The following is a 22488-nucleotide window of genomic DNA, read 5'->3' as shown; positions in this document are numbered from 1 at the left end:
ATATGGAACAATTGGAATATGTATGGAGATGAAGGCCAGCAACAGGAATTCAGTAGATAGATGTGTGGCAGTGACATAGATCTGAATACAGGTGGTAATGTAGGTTTCATTTAATGGGGTACATGTGAAGACGGGAATCACATGAAACGTCAAAGATCACGAACAAGGCAGGCAAACACAAGATCAATCTTGTCAACAGAAGCAGAGGTGATGTAATTGTTTTTTCAAGAATAATTTCTTGTTGAAGACAAGCAGTTGGTTCACTAAGAAAGTACACAGATGGCCTTTTGGGAGAAACAGATGGTTTATTTGTTCCAAACAAGTCAAGGAGATAAAAAGGGAGGAGATTTTGGAAATGTAGAAATATATGTACCATTATCTGTCTTGATTTGAGTTAGAATGAATTCTAAGAAGGAAATAAAAGTCAATAATTGAATTTTCTTGGTTTTGGGTAGAGAAATTTTAGCAAGAAACAGTTGTGATTAAATCACATTGGAGAGACATTGATGTAAATTCTGAAATGTTTCATCATTAATACTGAAAACTGAAAGTTATATATCAGATATTTATATGACTTACCTGTGCTTTAATTTTTATTTACATAACTACATGTATATTGTCTTCAGTTTAAAACTGTAATGGTTGTTTTATGAATTATTCGATTTTTTTCTCTCAAGATCCATTATGTCAGATATTAAGAGTGACAATAGGATAACATCACTGAATGCCCGGACAGGAATAAGAAATACCTTAATTACCATACTTGACCAGCTTCAGAGGTGTCAGAGATCTTTGAATGAGTTTTTGGAGGTACAGCTGACATTAATATAGTTTTCTATAAAGAAAGTCAATAAGTTTGAATTTAAATTAACGAAACTGATTTATTTTGTTTTTATATAGGAGAAGCGCTCAGCATTTCCAAGATTCTATTTCATTGGAGATGATGACTTATTAGAAATTTTAGGACAGTCCATGAATCCTCTGGTTATCCAGGCTCATCTTAAGAAACTTTTTGCTGGTAATGCATTGGTCTTCATTTGTGAAATGTACTTATTTAGAAATTAGGTTCTTCAAAGCTAAGTAATCAGTTGCAGACTTTTTTTTCTCTCTTTCTGGTACTAGACACTAAGGAATTAATGTTTGACTTTAGCAATATATAATTTCATTGCTGTTTTCTGATTAATAGGCATTAATAGTGTGAGCTTTGATGAAGAATTTAAATACATAGTTGCCATGAAGTCTGTAGAAGGAGAAACTGTGCCACTTAGAAATAAAGTTCTTCTGTCAAATGATGTGGAGGTAAGAAAATCACATCCAAGCATAGGTCAAGCATCTTTGAGGAATTATTTTGTAATGTAACTTTTGAGGTTTTTTCATCTCTTTGTCAGGTGTGGCTAAACAGTTTGGCTTTGGAGATGAAGGAGACCCTGAAAAAAATGTTAATTGACTGTGTTGATGCTGGAAAAAAATCACAAGGTTCAATTGATCCATCGCTCTTTCCTTCCCAGGTAGTAGTTGATCCAGTAATGCCACTGTGTAGTCTTAGATTTACCAAATAAGTTATTTATTGAAGTCTCATAAAGTAGTATACACATGGATTTGGAAGAAAATAACCCCAAACAAATCAATTTTATTCATTTATAGCATAGATAAATTCTTAAAAAGAAGTGTTCTTATAATTCTTTTGTAAGCATTTGAAATACTCACGTCTTTTACATGGCACCTGATCTAACATCCATCTATTTATTAAATTTGATGTAAATCTTGATCTTAGTTGGTGGTGAATGTTGAATGCAGGGCTGCTAAAACTTAGTAACATAAAAAAGCCCTTTTTGAATCTGATTAAAATATAGTTTCTAAAGCGTAGCCATATAAGCAGAAATAGTCATGAACATGAAATTCTGAACATGCAATTTTGACCAGTAGCACAGAGAATCATACAGAATCACAGAATGGTTGTGGTGGGAAGAGACCTCTAGAGATGATCTGGTCCAACCCGCCTGCTCCAGCAGGGCCACCTATAGCCTGTTCGCCCAGGACCATGTCCAGACAGCTTTTGAATGTCTTCAGGAATGGAGACTTCATCACCTCCCTGGGCAACCTGTTCCAGTGCTCAGTCACTCTCACAGTAAGAAAGTGTTTCTTAATGTTCAGACAGTCTCCTGTGTTTCAGTTTGTGCCCATTGCCTCTTGTCCAGTAACTGGGCACCTCTGAAAAGAGCCTGGCTCTGTCTTCTTTGCACCCTCCTTTCAGGTATTTAGAGAAATTGATGAGATCCTTCCGAGCCTTCTCTTCTCCAGGCTGAACAGTCCCAGCTCTCTCAGCCCTTCCTCACAGGAGAGACACTTCAGTCCCTTAATCATCTTTGTGGCCTTTCACTGGACTGTGTCCGGTAAAGCACCTGTCCTTATTGGCTCCTCTATCACTTGGAAGAGGAAGTTGTCATCGATGAACTCCAGGAGCCTCCTGGATTGCTGATGTCCTGCTGTGTTGCCCCTCCAGCAGGAATTGGGGTGATGGAAGTCCTCTGTGAGGACCAGGGCCTGTGAATGTGATGCTGCTCCTATCTGTCTGTAGAGGGCCTCATCCACTTGTTCTTCCTAGTCAGGTGGCCTGTAGCAGACATGCACTATAATGTCACCTTGACCTGTCCTTTTTTAATCCTAACCCATAAGCTTTCAGCTGGCTCCTTATCCATCCTCAGGCAGAGCTCCATGCACTCCAGCTGCTGTCACACATAAAGGACAACTCCCCCTCTCATCTTCCCTGCCTGTCCTTCCTAATGAGCCTGTATCCCTCCATTGCAACACTCCAGCCATGGGAGCCACCACACCACAACTCCATGATCCCAACAAAATCATAGCCCTGCAACTGCACGCAGATCTCTAATTAATTATGTTTATTCCCCATACTGTGTGCATTAGTGTACAGGCACTTTAGAGAGGCACCCCAGCATGTTGAGTTTCTGGAGAGGGTTTGGGGGATTTCTCCATACTAATGCCTTGTAGGCACTTCCTTGCTGACATGCAAGTAGGCACTTCCAAGCTGACATGCTGGAGGTGACCCTGCTTAAGCCCCTCTTTGTTGATTTTTGTGATCTCTTCCCGTCACATAACCCCATGCCCTTTGCTTAGTGATCCTGTCTGTCACTCCCTCACAGGCCTGCTGGTTACTCTCTCCCTCTCCCAGAATGTAGTTAATATTACAAATCTTCAGAGTGGCATAATTGGTGGAATTTTTTGTTACAGATCTTTCCAGTTCCAAGTTTGACTGAACCTTCATAGCTCAGACAGGGCTCTTCCAGTGAACTTAAAGTAATTAGAACATAAGTGCAGTGTTAGAAACTGGAATGCAAAATACTGTGTTAGCAGATCAGTGACACAAAAAGTTAGAGGCACTCCTGAGCCTGTTGAGTATGGGCTCAGCATGCCTACAATGGGGTAGTTTTCATCTGACACATCATTTAGAAAATGGTACTTTAAAAGTGTCCTTTAAAAGGGAAAAGATACTTTAAAAATTTTGCTACCACACACTGTAGAACAGCTAAGGGACTTGCTGTATTAGATTACATTGCAAGTTTTCCCTAAATGTTTTCAGGTTTTAAGATGGCTACATTTATTCTTAAGAGCATAGCAAATGTGTGGCTTTGTTTAAAAATGATACAGTAAAATACTTTAAATATCAGACATAATAAGCAATTATAAATGAATTGAAAAAACTTTTAAAATGTCTTCTGTATTTATAAAACGTAATTTGAACTTCCTCTTCCAAAGATTCTTTCCTTGGCAGAACAAATTCAGTTCACTGAAGATGTTGAAAGTGCTATCAAAGACCATAATCTGCAACAATTAGAATTAGAACTGATGGCTAAACTGGAACATTATACTAGCACTGATACGAGTACAGAAGATACTGGGAGTACAGGTATAAAAATGATCATTAATATATAATTATTTTTAATGACTATGTAGTTGTATAGTATTTAACATTGTTTATTTAAACAGGAAATTGTATAACTGTCTTGATTTGAGTTCATAAAGTTGAGTTACATAAAGGTAGCCACCTATTGCTGCCAAGATTACTGTATTTAATATTTCAGAGTGAGCAATGGATTTCTGTATATTTAATATTTCAGTGAGCAATGGATTTCTATTTAGATTAAAAATGATCTTGCAGCATTTATATATTTGCAAACCTCTTTAATGAATTTTTAAATAACTTTTAATAATTTTTGGTTTATATATTTACTTATGATTTTTCCTCACCTACTGAACTGTGCTCTAGTGTTATGTTTCACTGGAACTGGCCAATCAGCAGTTGAGGTACATTATGTCATGCCAATATGTTCTGTATAACTGTGTAGGTGATTCTGTTTTTCTAGATGTATATATCTGCATCTGAATTAATAATTATTGAGTACCTCTGTAGCAAAACTAATAAACTAGTTATTCTCAAGACATAATTGTTCTGAATCTTATATAGTCCAAATGGATTAGAATAGTTAAGTCTTTGAGTGCTTATTCCTCTCTTTTGACCAGAAGTGGGGCTTTGAATGACAACCTCAGATGTAAAATTCTACGGTGTAAGTTAGGTGAGATGGCTCTTACCTATACACATAAAAAGACTCAATTTGACATGTAGTTGACAATCTTCCACCACATTTGTGTAGCTGCTTACTGTATTAAATTCTAGTTTCGAATTTATGAACTGTTAACATCTGATATATTATTTAGGAATAGGATTCATATCACCTACCTTCAGCAGTCTGTAGGTGTGGTTCTTTATCTAAGCTCCCTTTCTGTGCTCTTTCTATAGCCATTGGAGAAATGTCATCAGTTATAGAAGAGTGTTTATTCCATCTATTGTATAAAACATTTACAATAACCTTTTAGTTTGGATAATAGGTGTGATTTTGAAATTAGTTGCCTGATTATCCCCACTTACTTTGGTTTAATTCCCATCGTGGAATGGTATAGGAGCACACAAACTGGGTTTCTTTCAAATGAAACTAAATTAAATAGTACGTTCTCAGAGTACACTTAATGCACCGAATGTGCTAATGAACATTCATTCCACATCACCCTAATTAGTCTGAGTAAAATCTCCAGAGTGCATGTAGTATGGTTTTCAGATCCTCAGCAGATCAATTAACAGATTGTGCCACACTGATTACTAGAGTGGACATAGCTGTAAACACTCCTGGTATAAATTGCTTTCCAGAAAAGCCTCTGTCTCTCTTTGTTGAGTGTAGAGGCAGACAAAATCACTTCTAAATGACTGAAGTTACATGATGATTCCCATTCTCTGTCAGGATCTCATTTTATGCTGCTTGCTTTAGATAATAAATAATATCTGTATATTCAATTGAAACGAGATCTGAATAAAATCTGCTGATAATAGAAAGCACACTGAGCTTGAGAATGGGTAACGTATATATTCCTTACTACACTGTTGTGATTTTTTTGTTTGTTTTTTTTTTTTTTTTGTGGTTATTTGCAGAATCAGGAATCCTCGAGCTCAAGCTTAAAGCTCTGATTCTTGACATCATTCATAACATTGATGTGGTGAAGCAGCTGAATCAAGCTCAGGTTCACAATGTTGAAGACTGGGCTTGGAAGAAGCAGCTGAGATTTTATATGAAAGACCAAAAATGTTATGTTCAGATGGTAGATGCTGAACTCCAATATACTTACGAATATCAGGTGTGGTATTTTTAATTTTTACCTGATGGCTTTTATATATGTGTCAAACACTTTCTCATTTCACACATACTGCTGGTTGCCTCCTAACTGTTGCCATTTTTTTCAATTGTTGTGTCCTTAGCATGCTGTTTCATAGGAAATACTAAAAGATAGGTTAATCATTTTCATTCTTGATATTGATGGGGTAAATGTAAGTTGTATGGAAAGCAGCTACAGTATCATATAAATATTTTCTAATATGCTTGCTACTTTTATATATCAGAGTGCAGTTTTGTCTGTGTTGACCTCTTTTCTGTTATTCGAAAAAAAATTTGTACAATGCTATGACATTTAATATAAAATCAGGAAAACTTCATAACTATAAACAAATTCATATACTTAATGAGACAATAATCTTGACCGTTGTATTATGTTTTCAAATTAATGGTTTATGAATTAAATTAATGAAATTACATCATCAATAATTTCTGTCTACCAATCAATATAATTTGTTTTGTTTCTGCAGGGTAATTCCCCTAAACTTGTTTATACACCTTTGACCGATAAATGTTACCTAACTCTTACTCAGGCTATGAAGATGGGCCTTGGAGGAAATCCCTATGGTCCTGCTGGAACTGGAAAGACAGAATCAGTAAAGGCCTTGGGTGGACTTCTTGGAAGACAAGTATTAGTCTTTAATTGTGATGAGGTGAATATGGTTCTGTACAATTTAGGAAATGAATATCTATGCCCATACTTCATAAAGCAATATTATATTCTAGAAATACTTTTGATAATTTGTCAGTTTCCATTAGAAATTTGTGGATATTTCCAATGACATATTTTTTAATAGATGGGAAGACAGTCTTTCATTACTTTCTTGTTATTTGAATTTTGATAGTATTCTTTTTAATTTTAAGGGCATTGATGTGAAGTCGATGGGGCGCATATTTGTGGGCTTAGTGAAGTGTGGTGCCTGGGGCTGTTTTGATGAATTCAATAGACTTGAGGAAGCTGTATTGTCTGCAGTATCCATGCAGATTCAGACAATTCAACATGCATTGAAGAAACATAGTCCTGTATGTGAGATGCTTGGCAAAAAGGTATAGCAAAACTTACTTCTTCTTATAAAAATAGTGTATAAACAACTGGGTCAAACTTAAAAAACTGACTACTGTAACTAAACATAGTACACCCAACATTTCTCAATGCTGTTTCATATGACAATATACTGTTACAATGTACTTCTAATGCTAGGTTGAAATGGATCATAATTCTGGAATTTTTATCACTCTGAATCCTGCTGGAAAAGGTTATGGAGGAAGACAAAAACTACCTGATAACCTCAAACAACTTTTTAGGCCAGTTGCTATGACTCATCCAGACAATGAACTCATTGCAGAAGTGATTTTGTATTCAGAAGGCTTTAAGGATGCTAAAATACTCGGTAGAAAATTAGTGGCTGTTTTTAATCTAGCAAGGTGAGGTGGTTTTTTTTTTTTTTTTACCTTAGTCATGTTACCTTTCTAATTCTCTTCCTTCCTGCTTTTATTTTAGCATTGATCCTTGTGGTTGTCTCACTGCCATCATGTTTCTTCTCCATCTAGTCTATGCCAAAGCATGACTGTAGGGATACAATCTACACATGCTTTCTGTTAATTTTCTGTAATATTTTATGACTTGGATATTGCAGAAAGCTATGTGTCAGAAACAAAACTAGACATAAAACCACAGGTTTGGAGTAATCTAAAGTTTTAGATTCAATATAACTCTTAAATCTGAATGGTATACCATGCATCTCTGTAGATACTAATTTAACTTATAAAATAAAAATATTGCAATATATTGGGAGGTTCAGGTGTGAAAATATCTGGAGTGCAGTTATAATCTCAAGGTGGCAAAGTACTGCTCCCCTATTAAGCTCACTAAATATGAATGTGAGCATTTAGACTCTTGAAGTTGTTGAAATGCAAGTGACTATTTGGTTATAAGTATGCATGTTAGAGAGAACAAAGTTCAGAGGTTTTAATTAATGCTGTTAGGGACAATAATAAATACATTAGTTGTTGAATATACTCCCTCTGAAAATTTCAGACTGTCATTGCTTGTCTCTCTGAAATGCATTACAGATGATGCTACAAATACTCATTAGTTTATCTTTTGCCCAAAACCATATTATAAGCATATTCATTCACCAAACAAAAATTTCAGGTGCTGTCACCTAAATCTTATTACAATATTGCTGTTTTTAAATTTAGGGAGCTTCTGACACCACAGCAGCACTATGATTGGGGTTTACGAGCGTTGAAGACTGTTTTGAGAGGCTGTGGCAGTCTTCTTCATCAGCTGAAGAAAAGTGAAGCAAAGCAAGAAAGTAAGGTTGACTATGCCAAGATATTGTACAGATATAATTCACTACAGCTTTCTTGTTCACTGGAGTTTTGAGAAGCCATGGCTTGGATCTGGAGGCAATTTAGAAAATAAAAAAATATCTGTGAAAGTCCTCCTTCATTAGGAGATCACAAAAGACTGTTGTCATATTCTAGATCGAGCTTTTATATGATAGGAATATAGATATAGGACTTTATTCTGGGATGATTTTAAGTGATTCTCAAAGACTCTTGTTTTCACTTGGCTTAGGTCAGGAAAGTTGATCCTCTGATACTGTCATTATTCATCAGTTATCAGACCATTTTGATTCTATTTGAGGATTGCTAAAATTGTCTCACGGCATTAGATTCAGATTGGTAAACAGAGACAAATATAAGGACAGGTAGAAATGATAGAAATGTATTGGACTAGACTGGGTCACTATTTTTTTTTAAGATTTTTTTTAAATGATTGATTGTTGTTGTTTAGATGTTAAGTAAGTGGGAATTAAGAGTGTGGGATGGATGAGCATTTCACATCTTTAGGACACAACTACTGCTTCTTGTTTGCTTAAACAGCATATATCTGTCCAGACAGTACTGAAAGTTTTTAGAGACAGCCTTGGTTTACAAAGCTTGGCATAACAAATGGTCTGACAACTTTAAAGGATTTGTAATTGACTTTAGTTTGGATCTGCCGAAGAAGGATTACCAGCAGTGTGTTTTAGGGCACATTCCCATAACTGTTCCTTGCTATGACATTTTAGCTTCATGTTTAGATATGTGGAATTTGCTGGAATTTGTTTCGTCTGGTTTAAATCATAGTTTTCAATAACCCTGTGAAAGGCAAGATGGACGGATTTAGCTTATGATTTAGACCCAGAAATTTTTCCGTGGTTTTGTTTTGTTTTTTATCTCTTAGCTTGAGAAGCTTAAGATATTTCGAACAAATGCGGTTTCCTGTTTATTTATGTTTGCTTGTATTGTTGAGTCAAACTCCTTTGGCATGTCAAAATGTTGACCATGTTCTTAAATGTTGCTTAAATTTTGTATTACTTCCTTTAGTAAAGCAGTTCAACCTTTCTAAATCAAGTTCCTTAATGTCAACATTTTTCCTCCTAACCGTTTATGATGCTATTTAGAAAATTTGCCTGTAGAAGCACTTGCATTTAAGACATTGTTCTGGATGAAAAACCTTGAACTTTTTTCAAATTCTAGAAGGGTATACTAATCCTTAACCTCTGGAGCATTTGTGAAAAAGCTGCAGGAAAAAGGGAAGTTAGGAAATGGACACTTTCTGTCCCTTGTGTTGAATTTGGGCTACAGTGCATTCTGGTTTGGGGCAATCATGCATCCAGAAGGAGGGCAGAAACACAGGATGATTTTCACCTGTGGTTCCCAGTGCTGCTCTCTGCAAATGTAAGTGTTTTACATGACAAAGTAATTTGATTAAAAAAGCAAAAAAACAGAGATCAGAGTGCTGTGCCTTTCCCATCATGAGTATCTATTTTTCTGGCAGAGTAAAGCTTTCTTGTGGCTGTTTTCATTCTGGTCCCAAAACACTTACATTTCCATGGTACTTCTGATTCCAGAGGAGCTGTAGAGAGTGTTCACTCCTGGAATATTCATAGTTAATTAGGATGCACTTGAGAGATGTGACTTCAAACTGCCTCTGGCAGGGTAAGGTCTATAATCCAGGTCCTTAATTTCTTTCATGAGTGCTTTAACAAGTAATCTATTGTGCATTGCTTATCTTAGCCTAATGAATAAAGTGGCCCTATGATGTACTATCTGGGCAGCATCAAAACCATCTCATATCTGTATAGAGAGTGTCTGTGAGCATATGTGATACTTACAGTAAGGCACTCATCTAACTTCCAGGTAGAGTGGTACATGAACTGGAATGTAGCCTGAGCTGTGATTCTACCTTCAACATCTTAGCAGTATGGGCTCAAGTGCTGATATATTACAGGGAAAAAAAACCCCAAAAAGCAGCTTAAACTGATCTGGCTTATTTGCTTTTATTTGCAGTTAATGAAAGTCACATGGTGGTTCAAGCTCTGCGGCTTAATACCATGTCCAAGCTTACATTTGCAGACTGCGCAAGATTTGATGCACTGGTTAAAGATGTATTTCCTGGCATTGACTTTAAAGAGGTGGAGTATGCTGAGTTAACTACAGCTTTACAACAAGTCTTTGAAGAAGCAAACTTGGAAATTATGAGCAGCCAGGTAAACATCAACTACAGCAACAAAACAATACGAGTTATTCTGAATTAGAACTGATTAACATTACATTCGACTCATTTCTGTTTACTTTTGAAAGAAACCTTTTATAAAAAAGTGAAAATAAGTAATAATTAGATTCTGATTACATGTATATAAAAAAATAGATGTGTGTGTTTGAAGCATGGTAGATCAGTTGTTAATTGAAAGAAAAGTAGCAAGGAAAATTAAGATGTGAACATTTGACACACAGTTTTGTTCAAGCCATGTACAAACTCCAATGAATGTTTTGGACAGTGAAAGAATTAAATATGTGAACATTTGGTTTTATCGAGCAGTTCTGTGTCTCATTTATATATATTTATTGTAGGGCCGGATGAAGTTTTGTGACTAAAGGTTCATTAATTTATCAGTAAAAATATGCCCAAAGAGGGCTGATATTTTTATATCAGTAATTTAGTTAAGTGCTTCTAACATGCAAAGTAAGTTTCTTGATATTCTTTAGTATCATAATCTTAATTAATTCTGCAAATACCTATTGTTTAAAAAAAATTATAGAAACAAAGTGACTGCATCCAAAGTAAATTAGAAAAACATTAAAAAAGAATGTGACTGAATTAGCTTTACAACTTCACATAGCCATTATCTCTTTTATTATCTAGATCAAGAAGGCTTTGGAATTATATGAACAACTACGTCAAAGGATGGGTGTAGTTGTTGTAGGTCCAAGTGGTGCAGGTAAATCAACACTTTGGCGGATGTTAAAGACAGCACTTGGTAAAACTGGCAAAGTAGTGAAACAGTATACTATGAATCCGAAAGCTATGCCTCGACATCAGTTGCTAGGCCATATTAACATGGATACCAGAGAATGGTCTGATGGCGTGCTTACAAATAGTGCTCGACAAGTGGTTCGAGAACCCCGAGGTATGTTTGTGAAGGACATAAACATCATTATGCTTAAATTACTGAAATTGTTTATTTTCAGTTACATTTTTATATTATGTTATTATTTGTGCATAGCATACAGTAAGAAAAACTTTTGGTGACAATCATAGTCAAGAACACAGATATCTAGTTTCCAAATCTTGTGATAAGAAAGCAAAAATAGACATCAGAAGATAAAACATGTAAGGAATATCTTTTAAAGAGTTTATATTTAAATTATAATGAAGGAAGAGTGATAAGTAGTGTTAAAATAACAAGGGGTCATATTCTTTAAATGTTTTTCTTGGGTTTGATATTTTATTTTTGTGTCTGGAAATAGATGTTACTTCATGGATAATTTGTGATGGTGATATTGATCCTGAATGGATTGAATCTTTGAATTCTGTTTTGGATGACAACAGATTGTTGACTATGCCCAGTGGAGAAAGAATTCAATTTGGCTCAAATGTCAACTTTATATTTGAAACTCATGACCTTAGCTGTGCCTCTCCTGCTACAATATCTCGAATGGGAATGATTTTTCTGAGGTAAGTCACAGGAGTATTACATACTTTTAAAGTAAGCAAATATACCTACTTTTCTTTTCTTGAAAGATAGCCTGAAGTGGATGGAGCGATTTAATTACTTGCTTACACTTATGAAGCAAATAACTGGGGGAGTTTGCTTTAGGTTGCATGTCCCTTCTACGCTGTCCTGTTATAACCTTTTGGCCAATGAGCAGACTTTTTGAAAGAGACATGGTGGGTTTTTTGTTTGTGCGTGACCCTTAGAGAGCCCAAATATTGGTTAGAAATTTTTGTTAAACTCTTTCCCTGAATTTTTTTGTTCCCTTTGAACCAGTCTATGTGAAGATGTGGGTGCCTTGTATTTGTTTGAATCTTGTTCTGTTTTGCTTTGACCTAGTGATGAAGATACAGATCTTAATTCTCTGATAAAGTCTTGGCTAAGAAGTCAGCCGGAAGAATGCAGATATCACCTTGAAAATTGGATTGGGGACTATTTTGAAAAGGCTTTAAACTGGGTTGTGAAGAAGGTTAGTAACTGAATACTTAATCAATTTTCAGCTTCTGTTAAGATGATGCATTTATCTAGTTTAACACTGAAGAGATCACTCATGTTAGTTTTTAAATTTTAAGTAAAAAAAAAAATCTCAGTGCTTTTTTGATTGCTGTTTTCTTCATAAGATTAATACTGGAACCATTCTAATCAGTTACCAAAAACTAATTGCTGTACTTAAAGTTTTGAAACATTTAATACAATTTTAACTAGTTAAAGCTATGTATTTCTGTGAAACTTAGTATCTGTCTTTAATTTTCCATACTGGACATTTCTTTATACATTTTCAAAGGCCTGAAAGATCTGAATGTCTAAACTAAAAAATGAAGAAGTGAAGAAATGTTTTTTCTAGATTTAAGTTATTGACTATAACAAAAAAAAAAAGCTAAAATTTGAAAAAAATGCACAGTGCAGACCAGGGCTTGTAATAGGTTGGGGGGAAATGTAATGCTAGACACCTAAAAAGACTGATAGACGCATATCTAAAAAAGTAGTCTGAGTGTTCAGAATGGTAATTTTTCACAGCTCCCACTAATCTGTCCTGGGTTTAAGTGAATAACTTTAGCTCTTTAGGATTCAACTCAAAACCTTAACTGAAAGATGTTTTAATAGGTGAAAGGTGGTATGTAATAACAGTATCACAAAAGGAGAGTCCAAAACCTTGTACATTATCAGGATTCTGTGATTCTGGGATGTACATAGAGATAATTGTTCTGCATATACCATATTATTTTAAGTAGTTTGGATGCTTCCCTGCCTCCCCTTCTTCTGAAGGAGTTGCATTTGCATTGAACAAGTGACTTATGTTGCACAAAACATTATTTAGGAGAAATCCCCACTTCTGTGGCCAGTAAGCTAGTATTTGGGAGACCTGCATTACCTCCCCTTGGGGAACGCATATGGTCCCGTTGTGTGTTTAATATTGTTTCCCCTCTTGCTTCTTTCACCCATGGAGATTTTTAGACTTTTAAAGTATCTTCAGGTGGATGCAGAGGAAAAACCATGATACAGATCCTGAGGCTGCAAATCCCCTTTGATGCTGTTGTGGTTTAGCCCCAGCTGGCAACTAAGCACCACGCAGCCGCTCGCTCACTCCCCCCTGGTGGAATGGGGGAGAGAATTGGAAGAGCAAAAGTAAGAAAACTTGAGGGTTGAGATAAAGACAGTTTAATAGGTAAAGCAAAAGCCACACATGCAAGCAAAGCAAAGCAAGGAATTCATTCACTACTTCCCATGGGCAGGCAGGTGTTCAGCCATCTCCAGGAAAGCAGGGCTCCATCACGCGTAATGGTTACTTGGGAAGACAAATGCCATCACTCCAAATGTCCCCCCCTTCCTTCTTCTTCCCCAGCTTTATATACTGAGCATGACGTCATGTGGTATGGAATAGCCCTTTGGTCAGTTGGGGTCAGCTGTCCTGGCTGTGTCCCCTCCCAGCTTCTTCTGCACCTGGCAGAGCACGGGAAGCTGAAAAGTCCTTGAGTAGTGCAGCAACAACTAAAACATCTCTGTATTATCAACACTGTTTTCAGCACAAATCCAAAACATAGCCCCATACCGGCCACTATAAAGAAAATTAACTCTATCTCAGCTGAAACCAGGACAGGTGCTAAAGAGCAAAATCCATAAAGAATCCATTAATGAGAAAGATTTCCAGTATACAGTTATGTTGATTTCTTATAGATTCTCAAAATCTGTAAGGAAAGTTCTGATTGCTTATCCTTAATTACATCAATACATAGTCTGGAATTAAAACTTCCGAATCAATGCTTAAAAATAATTTCATGTCAAGTGAATCTTCTAGAATAACAGCAGTGTTGAGAACTTTCATCATCTATGGAAGTGTCAAAGAGCAATGAGTAATAGTCTGATAGCAATACATCACATTTATTTTTAGGAATATATTTAAATCTATTACAACTTGCAATTTACAGAATGACTCTGTGGTAGAAACAAGTTTAGTTGGAACTGTGATGAATGGGCTGTCTCATCTTCATGGGTGTACTGATCGTGGACAGTTTATTATTAACTTGTTACGGGGTCTTGGTGGCAATCTGAACATGAAATCACGACAAGAATTTGCAAAAGAGGTAATAATCTTTTTCAGCAAGTTTATTAAAAATTTCTCAGTATAAGTAGTAGGAATAGTGATTTTCTGTCTTCTAACATTATTCTAACAACATTATTTTGAGTTTATGTATTGTATACGCTGGGCTATGGTTCTGTCTTTGTGTAGATACTTGAGGACACAAGGACTAGGGAGTAGTGTTGGAAAACTATGTGGGTATACTGGTCCATAGTGTCTACAGAGGGCTGTCCCTGGAGATAGTTATCTCCACAATCGCACTTGGGTTTTGTGTCGGAGAGAAGGAAATAGTTCCTTGCAAAAGAAAGGCTGGAGCTGTAACATATATAGAGGGCAGATGGTAAAGGTTTAGACTGAGCTTCTGGAATTAGCTATTGATGAATGTGAATGAGTTATCTTGTTCTTATGATTATTATTATGTATGTTGCCTAATTTGAAAAAAGTTTATGTAAAGCTTTGCTTTATATTATGAAAAAGTAATACATGGAAGAGTAATGTGTTACTGTTTAGTTAAGGACTTAATCATAAAGTATACGCATAACATGATTGAATTTTCAAAGGCAGCCTTAAAATTATCAAATCAAAGAATATATACTTTATTTTGCAGAATTATTCTTTGAACATTCTTTAGATTAACTTGAAATTGTAGATCTTGTCATTAAGAGTATGCATTTAACAGAAGCTTTATTTTTTTTTTTAAAGATCTTCAGTTGGGCACAAGAATCTCCACCAGATCCGAGAAAGCCCCTGGACACATATTATGACACTGACTCTGGACAGCTAATGCTATATCAGCTGAAAAAACCTGAAAATCTAACAGCTGATGATTTCAGTAATCTCCAAACACTTCCCGTCATCCAAACCCCTGACATGCAGAGAGGTTTAGATTACTTTAGAACCTGGCTAGACTTTAACAATAAGCAGCCATTTCTTCTTGTGGGTCCTGAAGGATGTGGAAAGGGGTAAAAAGTATTTCCTGTTTTAAGCAAACTATAATTGTAGCTATTTGACAAAGTTTGTAATATTTTGTTATAATGGTTTTATCATATGAGACTCTGCTAGAATATCACTTACTAATGAAACAAACCTGTAGTGGCAAATAGTTAAATTCATATGAAGATCTACAGGGAAAGTTCAGGCTGCCACTATGTATCTAAGACATCTGAATGAGGCTTTTAGATATGAAACAGGACCTTTGGAAAACCTGTGCTGTCATGGAGCAACAGCTGAAAGGCACGTGCGGAATCCAGTCTCATCTCAAGAGGCTCTAGATGCCTATGTGCAGGCAACTGAATTTAGCTCATCCTGTTGCCTATCTTAGGTTCCTTATTTAGATGGGCTGGATCAATATATACAAGGTATTTAGGCTAGGTGTTTGTTTTGTGTAGCTGTATACTACACTTTTATTGAATTTCTTGAATGGAAAATATTACAATTGTAAAGGCAAGAATGTTTAATTCAGCAAACCTCATGCATCACCTATTACATTAATACAGTATGTAGTATATGCATTTTAATTCAAAAACTCTACAATATCTTTGGATACACAGTATTTAAATGCATTTATGTATTACTTAGGCTTGTATGTATGTACGTACACATTTCCTTTTTTAGGATGCTGCTTCATTATGCATTTTCTCAACTTCGATCAACTCAGATTGCTACCATTCACTGCAGTGCACAAACTACCTCTCAACATCTTCTACAAAAATTGAGTCAAACTTGCATTGTAATCAGTACAAACACTGGGCGAGTATACAGACCAAAGGACTGTGAAAGGCTTGTTTTGTACTTGAAGGATATTAATCTACCCAAACCTGATAAATGGGGAACAAGCACTCTTGTGGCTTTTCTACAGCAGGTGAACACTTATTTCTGTTATTTATAAAGAGACTTAAGTATACTGGAAATAGTTTAGTGTATGTAGTAAATACCTACATTGATTATTTTCAGAGTTAACAACCTGCATCTGTATTGACATTAGTTTTGTTTGTACTTAGATAGAATATGTAGGTGTCAGCCAGAAATAAGATACCATTTTTATTTGACTTATATGCATAAGTAAATAAAGACAGTGCTCACCTCAGTGAGTTATAACACATAGGCCTATGAATGACAAGAAAATCATCAGGAGGAGTCAGTATGGATTCACCAAAGGCAAGTCATGCTTGATCAACTTGATAAACTTCTATGATGAAATGACAGACCTGATAGATGAGGGGAGAGCAGTAGATATAGATTTTTTTGTATGAGATTTAACAAGGCTAAGTGCCAGGTCCTGCACTTGGGTCACAACAAACCCATGCAACGCTACAGGCTTGGGGAAGAGTGGCTGGAAAGCTGCCCAGCGGTAAAGGACCTGGGGGTGTTGGCCAACAGCTGGCTGAATATGAGCCAGCAGTGTGCCCAGGTGGCCAAGAAGGCCAATAGCATCCTGGCTTGTATCAAAAATAGTGTGGCCAGCAGGACTAGGGAAGTGATCCATCCCCCTGTACTTGGCACTGGTGAGGCCGCACCTTGAATACTGTGTTCAGTTTTGGGCCTCTCACTACAAGGAAGACATTGAGGTGCTGGAGTGTGTCCAGCAAAGCTGGTGAAGGGTCTGGAGAACAAATCTTATGACGAGCACTTGAAGGAACTGGGGTTATTTACTCTGGAGAAGCAGAGGCTGAGGGGAGACCTTCTCGCTCTCTACAACTACCTGAAAGGAAGTTGTACTGAGGTGGGTGTCCGTCTCTTCTCCCAAGTACCAAGTGATGGGACAAGAGGAAATGGCCTCAAGTTGCGCCAGGGGAGGTTTAGACTGGATATTAAGAACTACTTCTTCACTGAAAAGGTTGGAAGCATTGGAAATGGCTGCCCAGGGAAGTGGTTGAGTCACCATCCCTGGATGTATTTAAAAGCTGTATAGATGTGGTGCTTAGGGACATGGTTTAGTGGTGGACTTGGCAGTGGTAGGTTAACGGTTAGACTCGATGATCTTAGAGGTCTTTTCCAACCTAAATGATTCTGTGATTCTATGATTCTATTCTATGATATAGTCTTACCTGGACTCCACTAAGGCCATTGATGCTATCTCCCAAAAGATCCTCACAGAAAAGCTGTTGATGTACGGGCTGGATAAACAGATAGTGAGGTGGGTTGAATACTGTCTAAACGGCCAGGCCCGGAGGGTGGTGATCAGTGGCACAAAGTCTAGTTGGAGGCCAGTACCTATTTAACATCTTCATTAATGATCTGAACAATGGGGCAGAGTGTACCCTCAGCAAGTTTGCAGCTGACACCAAACTGGGAGGAGTAGTATACCTCTGGCAATTAAGAGAACAATAATAATGGTATACTTCTCACTAATTTTTTCCTTTAGTTGTGGTAAGATACTCTGTTGGCTTTCTTTTAATACAATATTTATTTAATTATTAAAGGTTCTTACATATCAAGGATTTTACGATGAAAATCTGGAATGGGTTGGTTTAGAAAACATCCAAATTGTGGCTTCCATGTCTGCTGGAGGAACATTAGGAAGACATAAACTTACCTCCAGATTTACTTCTATTGTTCGTCTCTGTGCAATTGAGTAAGTATGTGGAAATTAGTTTGACTCTCAGAACTCAGATTCAGCCTCTGTTTATAGGGCCCTTGCTGAATGTAGTCTTTATGAAGATGTGGCTGTTCTAGTCTTTCTTCTTTTCTATCAGTTTGGGATCTTCAGATTTGGTGCTGTTTTGTGCCTCTTGGCACTAGAAACCAGCTGAGGAGCAATCTGTAGCTACGTGTTGATAGTGAAGTATTTGAAATATGTTTCCTGTTGGATGATTTTACTTTTCAGTAAACTGCTTTCTGCAGCTTTACATTAAGGTGCTGTTTGGTTACAAAATTAGAGAAATTGAAAAGAAATTTATTTGTTTTTAAGTTTGAACAGATTTACAGATGTATTTATAAAATTTCTGAGGGTGGCCTATTGCAATAAAATGATAATTTTACTTAGCTGCTAGATGGAGATGCTGTTCATTGAAATTTCTTAGTAATTGTATATATAACTTTGAATCATTTTAATAAAATTAACAATAATAGTCCATAATGATTACTTTGTTTTTTCCTTTGTAGCTATCCAGAAAGAGACCAACTGCAAACTATTTATAGTGCCTACTTGGGACCTGTTTTACAGAAGAACCTAAAGAACCACCCTGTTTGGGGTTCTTTACCAAAAATACATCAGCTAGCAGGATCTATGGTTCAAGTATATGAACAGGTGTGGAAATTTAATTTCTTTTTCAAAGAGATGGAAGATTCACATTTTTTTGTAAAAAATAATTAGCTTTTGATATTAACAAGAGAATAAAAAGCTTTATCAGTATTAAAATCTAAGTTTATATCTCTTTCATAATGTTGATATACATTTTAAAGCTATTTATTTACAAAGAATCCTAGGTATTAGAGGGAAACTGAGTAAGTGGTAAGTGCTCTTGCTTTCCCACAGATTTATTGTATGATTTTGGCAAGCATCTTAACGCACCTATACTTTCAGTTCCTGATTTATAAAAGGTGGATAGTAGTGTTTTCCTACTTAATGGATGAGGAGACAGGGTACTTTCAAGATTCTTATGCGCTCAGATGTTATGGACGCTATTATGAATACAGAAGAGGGATATGAGGATGGAATCCCTTATACACATTAAGGACTATCTATTAAAATTTTATACAGTTAAAAATAGGTGCTTAGACACACAAGTTCTTTTTATCCTCCTAATTAAAATTTTTCGAACCTCTACCTAGCAAAACACTTAAGTACTTGCTTTTCTTAATCATGTACATAGCCTTACTGGGGTAGATACTGTGGGGATGTAAGCACTTACTGTATGTTCCAAGAGTGTATGCATGTCCCCATCTAGACAGAACCGTGATACAAAACCAATCTTTATGATTGGAATGCAGGTATAGTCATTGGCTAGCATGCACCCGTTAGCAGGGATTTCATATGATATTATCAATGTATTATGAGAAATCTCAGTTTAAATCTCATCACACAAGGACCAAATAACTGATGAGGGCAGTTATTCTATGAATTAAAGATAGAGTTGTAAATTCAAATATCCTCTTTGGGGGAAGAGTTAGTATTTCTCTAAGGCTTTTGTACTGACTAAGTGTTACTGATTTAGGTAGTTTTTCATTACACTTTTGTATTTCCATTGCATTTTATATTTGATATTGCTTTTAAAAAATGTGCGTTTTGTCTAATAATACTGCATTAACAGTCCTAGGTGACATATGCAGTTATTGTTTGCATCAAAAATGGTACAGAAGACAGGTTCTAATTATGAGAAAATCTTTTGTGCTCAGAATACAAGATTTAAACCATTCGTCTCTGCACTTTCAAAAAAACCCTAAAGAGTGCATTAATAAAATATCTAAATATGTAGTCCTAATACAAAAATAATTTATCTGGTATTTTAGAAAAATACAAAGCTACACTTCCAAGTGCTTTACATTTTAAAACATCCCTCCCTCCCGTTCTGTTTTTAGGTACGAGCAAAATTTACAGTTGATGATCACAGTCATTACCTTTTTACACCATGTATTCTTACTCAGTGGGTTCTTGGTTTATTCAGATACGATTTAGCAGGTGGTAAGTCCCTTATTTGTTTTTCATTTATAAAGCAGTTCTAAAATGGCCTAAATTATTATTGATGTCAGTCTTACTGTTGACTTCACATGCAACTAATTCACCTATGGTACTCTTTCTAAACTGTGAACTGTCTGTTACTCCATAGAGGGAAAAAAATGCTTAACAGTTCATTCCATAACAAGTAAACAAATTTAAAACAATCAATGATGTTTTAAAATATGTGTGGGAGCTATTTATAGATCAAGGGAATTTAGTAGGTTGGGTTTGCATTTTCTACTATGGGAACTTGAAATGTACGCCCTAATCCCCACCATCTTTTTTCTGGTTTTTGGGGGTTTTGGGTTGGTTATTTTTCTGACCATATGTCTTGTCTTCTGGATTCCCAGAGGCTTGCCTCTCATGCTTTTCTTTTTATACCTGGTTGTATAAACCTGGTGAGGTGACTGTGGAACTACAACTGATACACGTTATCTATGACCTACTTAACAAAAGAAGAATATGACCACCCTTAAACATATAGAAACATCTAGAAAACTCTCTTATCTGTATAAAAGTTTACAAATACCTATATAAGAGCCTAAATACTCTCACAGTTTGGGAATGCTTGATAATTACAGTCTAGTCTCAAAGTTCTTTCCTTAACTTTGGAAATGGTGAAATTTGGAAAGGTATTCAATTTTGTGTGCTTTTCCAAATAGACAGCATAGGCTTCTTCCTAATATTGTTTTTGTCATTGAAATTGCTATTACTACTAGATCATGAGCAATTATTCCTTATTGTGTTTTAGCTCTTACGTTAATTAAAGGGTTACAGAGAGGGCTGCTTAAAGAGTGTAAAAGTGATAAGACCGTTATGCTCGTATTCCATTTATTTTCTGGGATCATCAAGTGGTATAAATGTAGCCTGAATGAGGTCAGAAAAGCTACACTGACAGTCAATGAATGGGTAATCTCAGCCTGTTTAGGGACTCCACTGTTGTATTTGAAGGTGACATATGCATATGCTTTTTCAGTGATGAGCAATATGGCATGTCATTTACTGATCTCACCTTCTTTCTTACTTTTGTGAATAATATTGAATCTTTGTATTCTCTCGAGTGGCATTTTATAATACAGACTGTTTTGGGTATTTATTGTTATTTTTCTATTTACTATCAACCTTTCTCTTCCCCTTTAAAATAGTCTCCTGGCTTTTTTTGTTTTCATTGCCTGGAATTTTGTCTTTTAATTTTTACTTTGTGTGCAACATCTTATTCATTTTCATTAGAATGCTGGCACTAAACTGGAGAACTTGTTTTAATAGAATAAGTTTCATTTTATCTTGTAATGATCCATAAAGATATTATTAAAAAGCACTTCATAATGTTTACTTTTTTCTCTTATTTCTTCCTTATTGATGCTTTCCTGCTGGTATGTAATTTCACTTACTCATTTTCAATCTCATATTTTGAAATGGAAAATTTGAGAAATGTAAAATTTATTATAAGTATATAAAGCTAAATCTCTCCTTAAATTTTGTAGGATCATCAATACAAACTGTAGACTATGTATTGGAAATTGTTGCTTACGAAGCACGTCGTTTGTTCCGTGACAAAATTGTTGGCATGAAGGAACTCCATGTATTTGATAATGTTTTGATGAAAGTGTTTCAAGGTGATTGGGGCTTAGATGTTCTGGACAATGTGACAGGTAACCATTTGAGGCGTACTACACAAACTTGAAATATTTGTTTAGGAACTGCCTAATCAAATCAGTCTGATCAGCTCAGCCTATGAGCTGAGCATCTAAACTTTCAAATGTTTCCTTTTATTTTCACAGATATCTTCTATGTAACTTGGGGAGTTTGTCAAGAGGCATTCATCACACCAGGACAGGCACTACCACCACATGGGAGGCCACTTGGCAGACTAAACTCAACAGACCTGAAAGATATTATTCAAAAAGTGAGAGAAGTTTAAAGAATATACACATCAAGGATTCACAGCAATTATTCTAGACATTTTTTTAACAGAAGTCTATGCGAGCAGCAGGTTTAGGGTGGGGTCTGCTGCTTCTTTGAGGAATCATCTTTTGCATTTGGTCAAGTGAGGGAAGGTTTGTGATGCTCTGTGGCAGGCAGTAGGAAGTATCATGTAGCGAGGTTCTTTTAACAAAAAGGCATCAGTCACATTTGCTGGTGATTTACAACAGTTTGATGAACAACATTTTGAGAAACGTTGATGTGCATATATGTTTGGGTTTCGCTTGAGTACCAGAGTGTTTTATTAAATGTTTACTTTCTGAATTTGTGATTTGCTAATGTAACTTTTTTCTGAACAAATGCAAATGGATTGTTTGGAGATTTGGCATGCTTTTAAACAGTAAAGTACAAAAAATGAGCTTGGTGAGGAAATGCAAACGTTAACTCTGCTAGGCTGACTGATTTTCAGGATGAGAGCTTTAAGATCATCTCCCCTTATTAGTAGTGTTTGACGAACTGCTCTTATAGATAGGAAACTAC

The 22488-nt window shown here is 35.9% G+C and overlaps 1 protein-coding gene across 4 annotated transcripts in view; it reads left to right on the top strand.

Moving 5' to 3' along the window:
- The window catches only part of DYNC2H1 (dynein cytoplasmic 2 heavy chain 1), a 183277-nt gene that overhangs the window by 29046 nt on the left and 131743 nt on the right, over window positions 1–22488 (top strand). For 2 of the 4 annotated variants that reach the window (XM_072850635.1, XM_072850638.1), the window contains 22 exons: window positions 678–810; window positions 901–1018; window positions 1187–1299; window positions 1389–1508; window positions 3775–3925; window positions 5501–5703; window positions 6209–6391; window positions 6603–6785; window positions 6940–7163; window positions 7941–8056; window positions 10083–10282; window positions 10939–11203; window positions 11544–11751; window positions 12128–12257; window positions 14215–14370; window positions 15069–15328; window positions 15981–16227; window positions 17789–17940; window positions 18471–18615; window positions 19887–19989; window positions 21510–21677; window positions 21807–21931. In XM_072850635.1, coding sequence (XP_072706736.1) covers window positions 678–810; window positions 901–1018; window positions 1187–1299; window positions 1389–1508; window positions 3775–3925; window positions 5501–5703; window positions 6209–6391; window positions 6603–6785; window positions 6940–7163; window positions 7941–8056; window positions 10083–10282; window positions 10939–11203; window positions 11544–11751; window positions 12128–12257; window positions 14215–14370; window positions 15069–15328; window positions 15981–16227; window positions 17789–17940; window positions 18471–18615; window positions 19887–19989; window positions 21510–21677; window positions 21807–21931 — 3703 coding nt within the window. The remainder of the gene's footprint in view (window positions 1–677; window positions 811–900; window positions 1019–1186; window positions 1300–1388; window positions 1509–3774; window positions 3926–5500; window positions 5704–6208; window positions 6392–6602; window positions 6786–6939; window positions 7164–7940; window positions 8057–10082; window positions 10283–10938; window positions 11204–11543; window positions 11752–12127; window positions 12258–14214; window positions 14371–15068; window positions 15329–15980; window positions 16228–17788; window positions 17941–18470; window positions 18616–19886; window positions 19990–21509; window positions 21678–21806; window positions 21932–22488) is intronic. The other 2 variants (XM_072850636.1, XM_072850637.1) reach the window with 2 other exon arrangements.

This window comes from Ciconia boyciana, chromosome 1 (genome assembly GCF_034638445.1).
Source record: "Ciconia boyciana chromosome 1, ASM3463844v1, whole genome shotgun sequence".
NCBI lineage: Eukaryota > Metazoa > Chordata > Aves > Ciconiiformes > Ciconiidae > Ciconia > Ciconia boyciana.
This window is presented reverse-complemented; position numbering and strand designations above follow the sequence as displayed.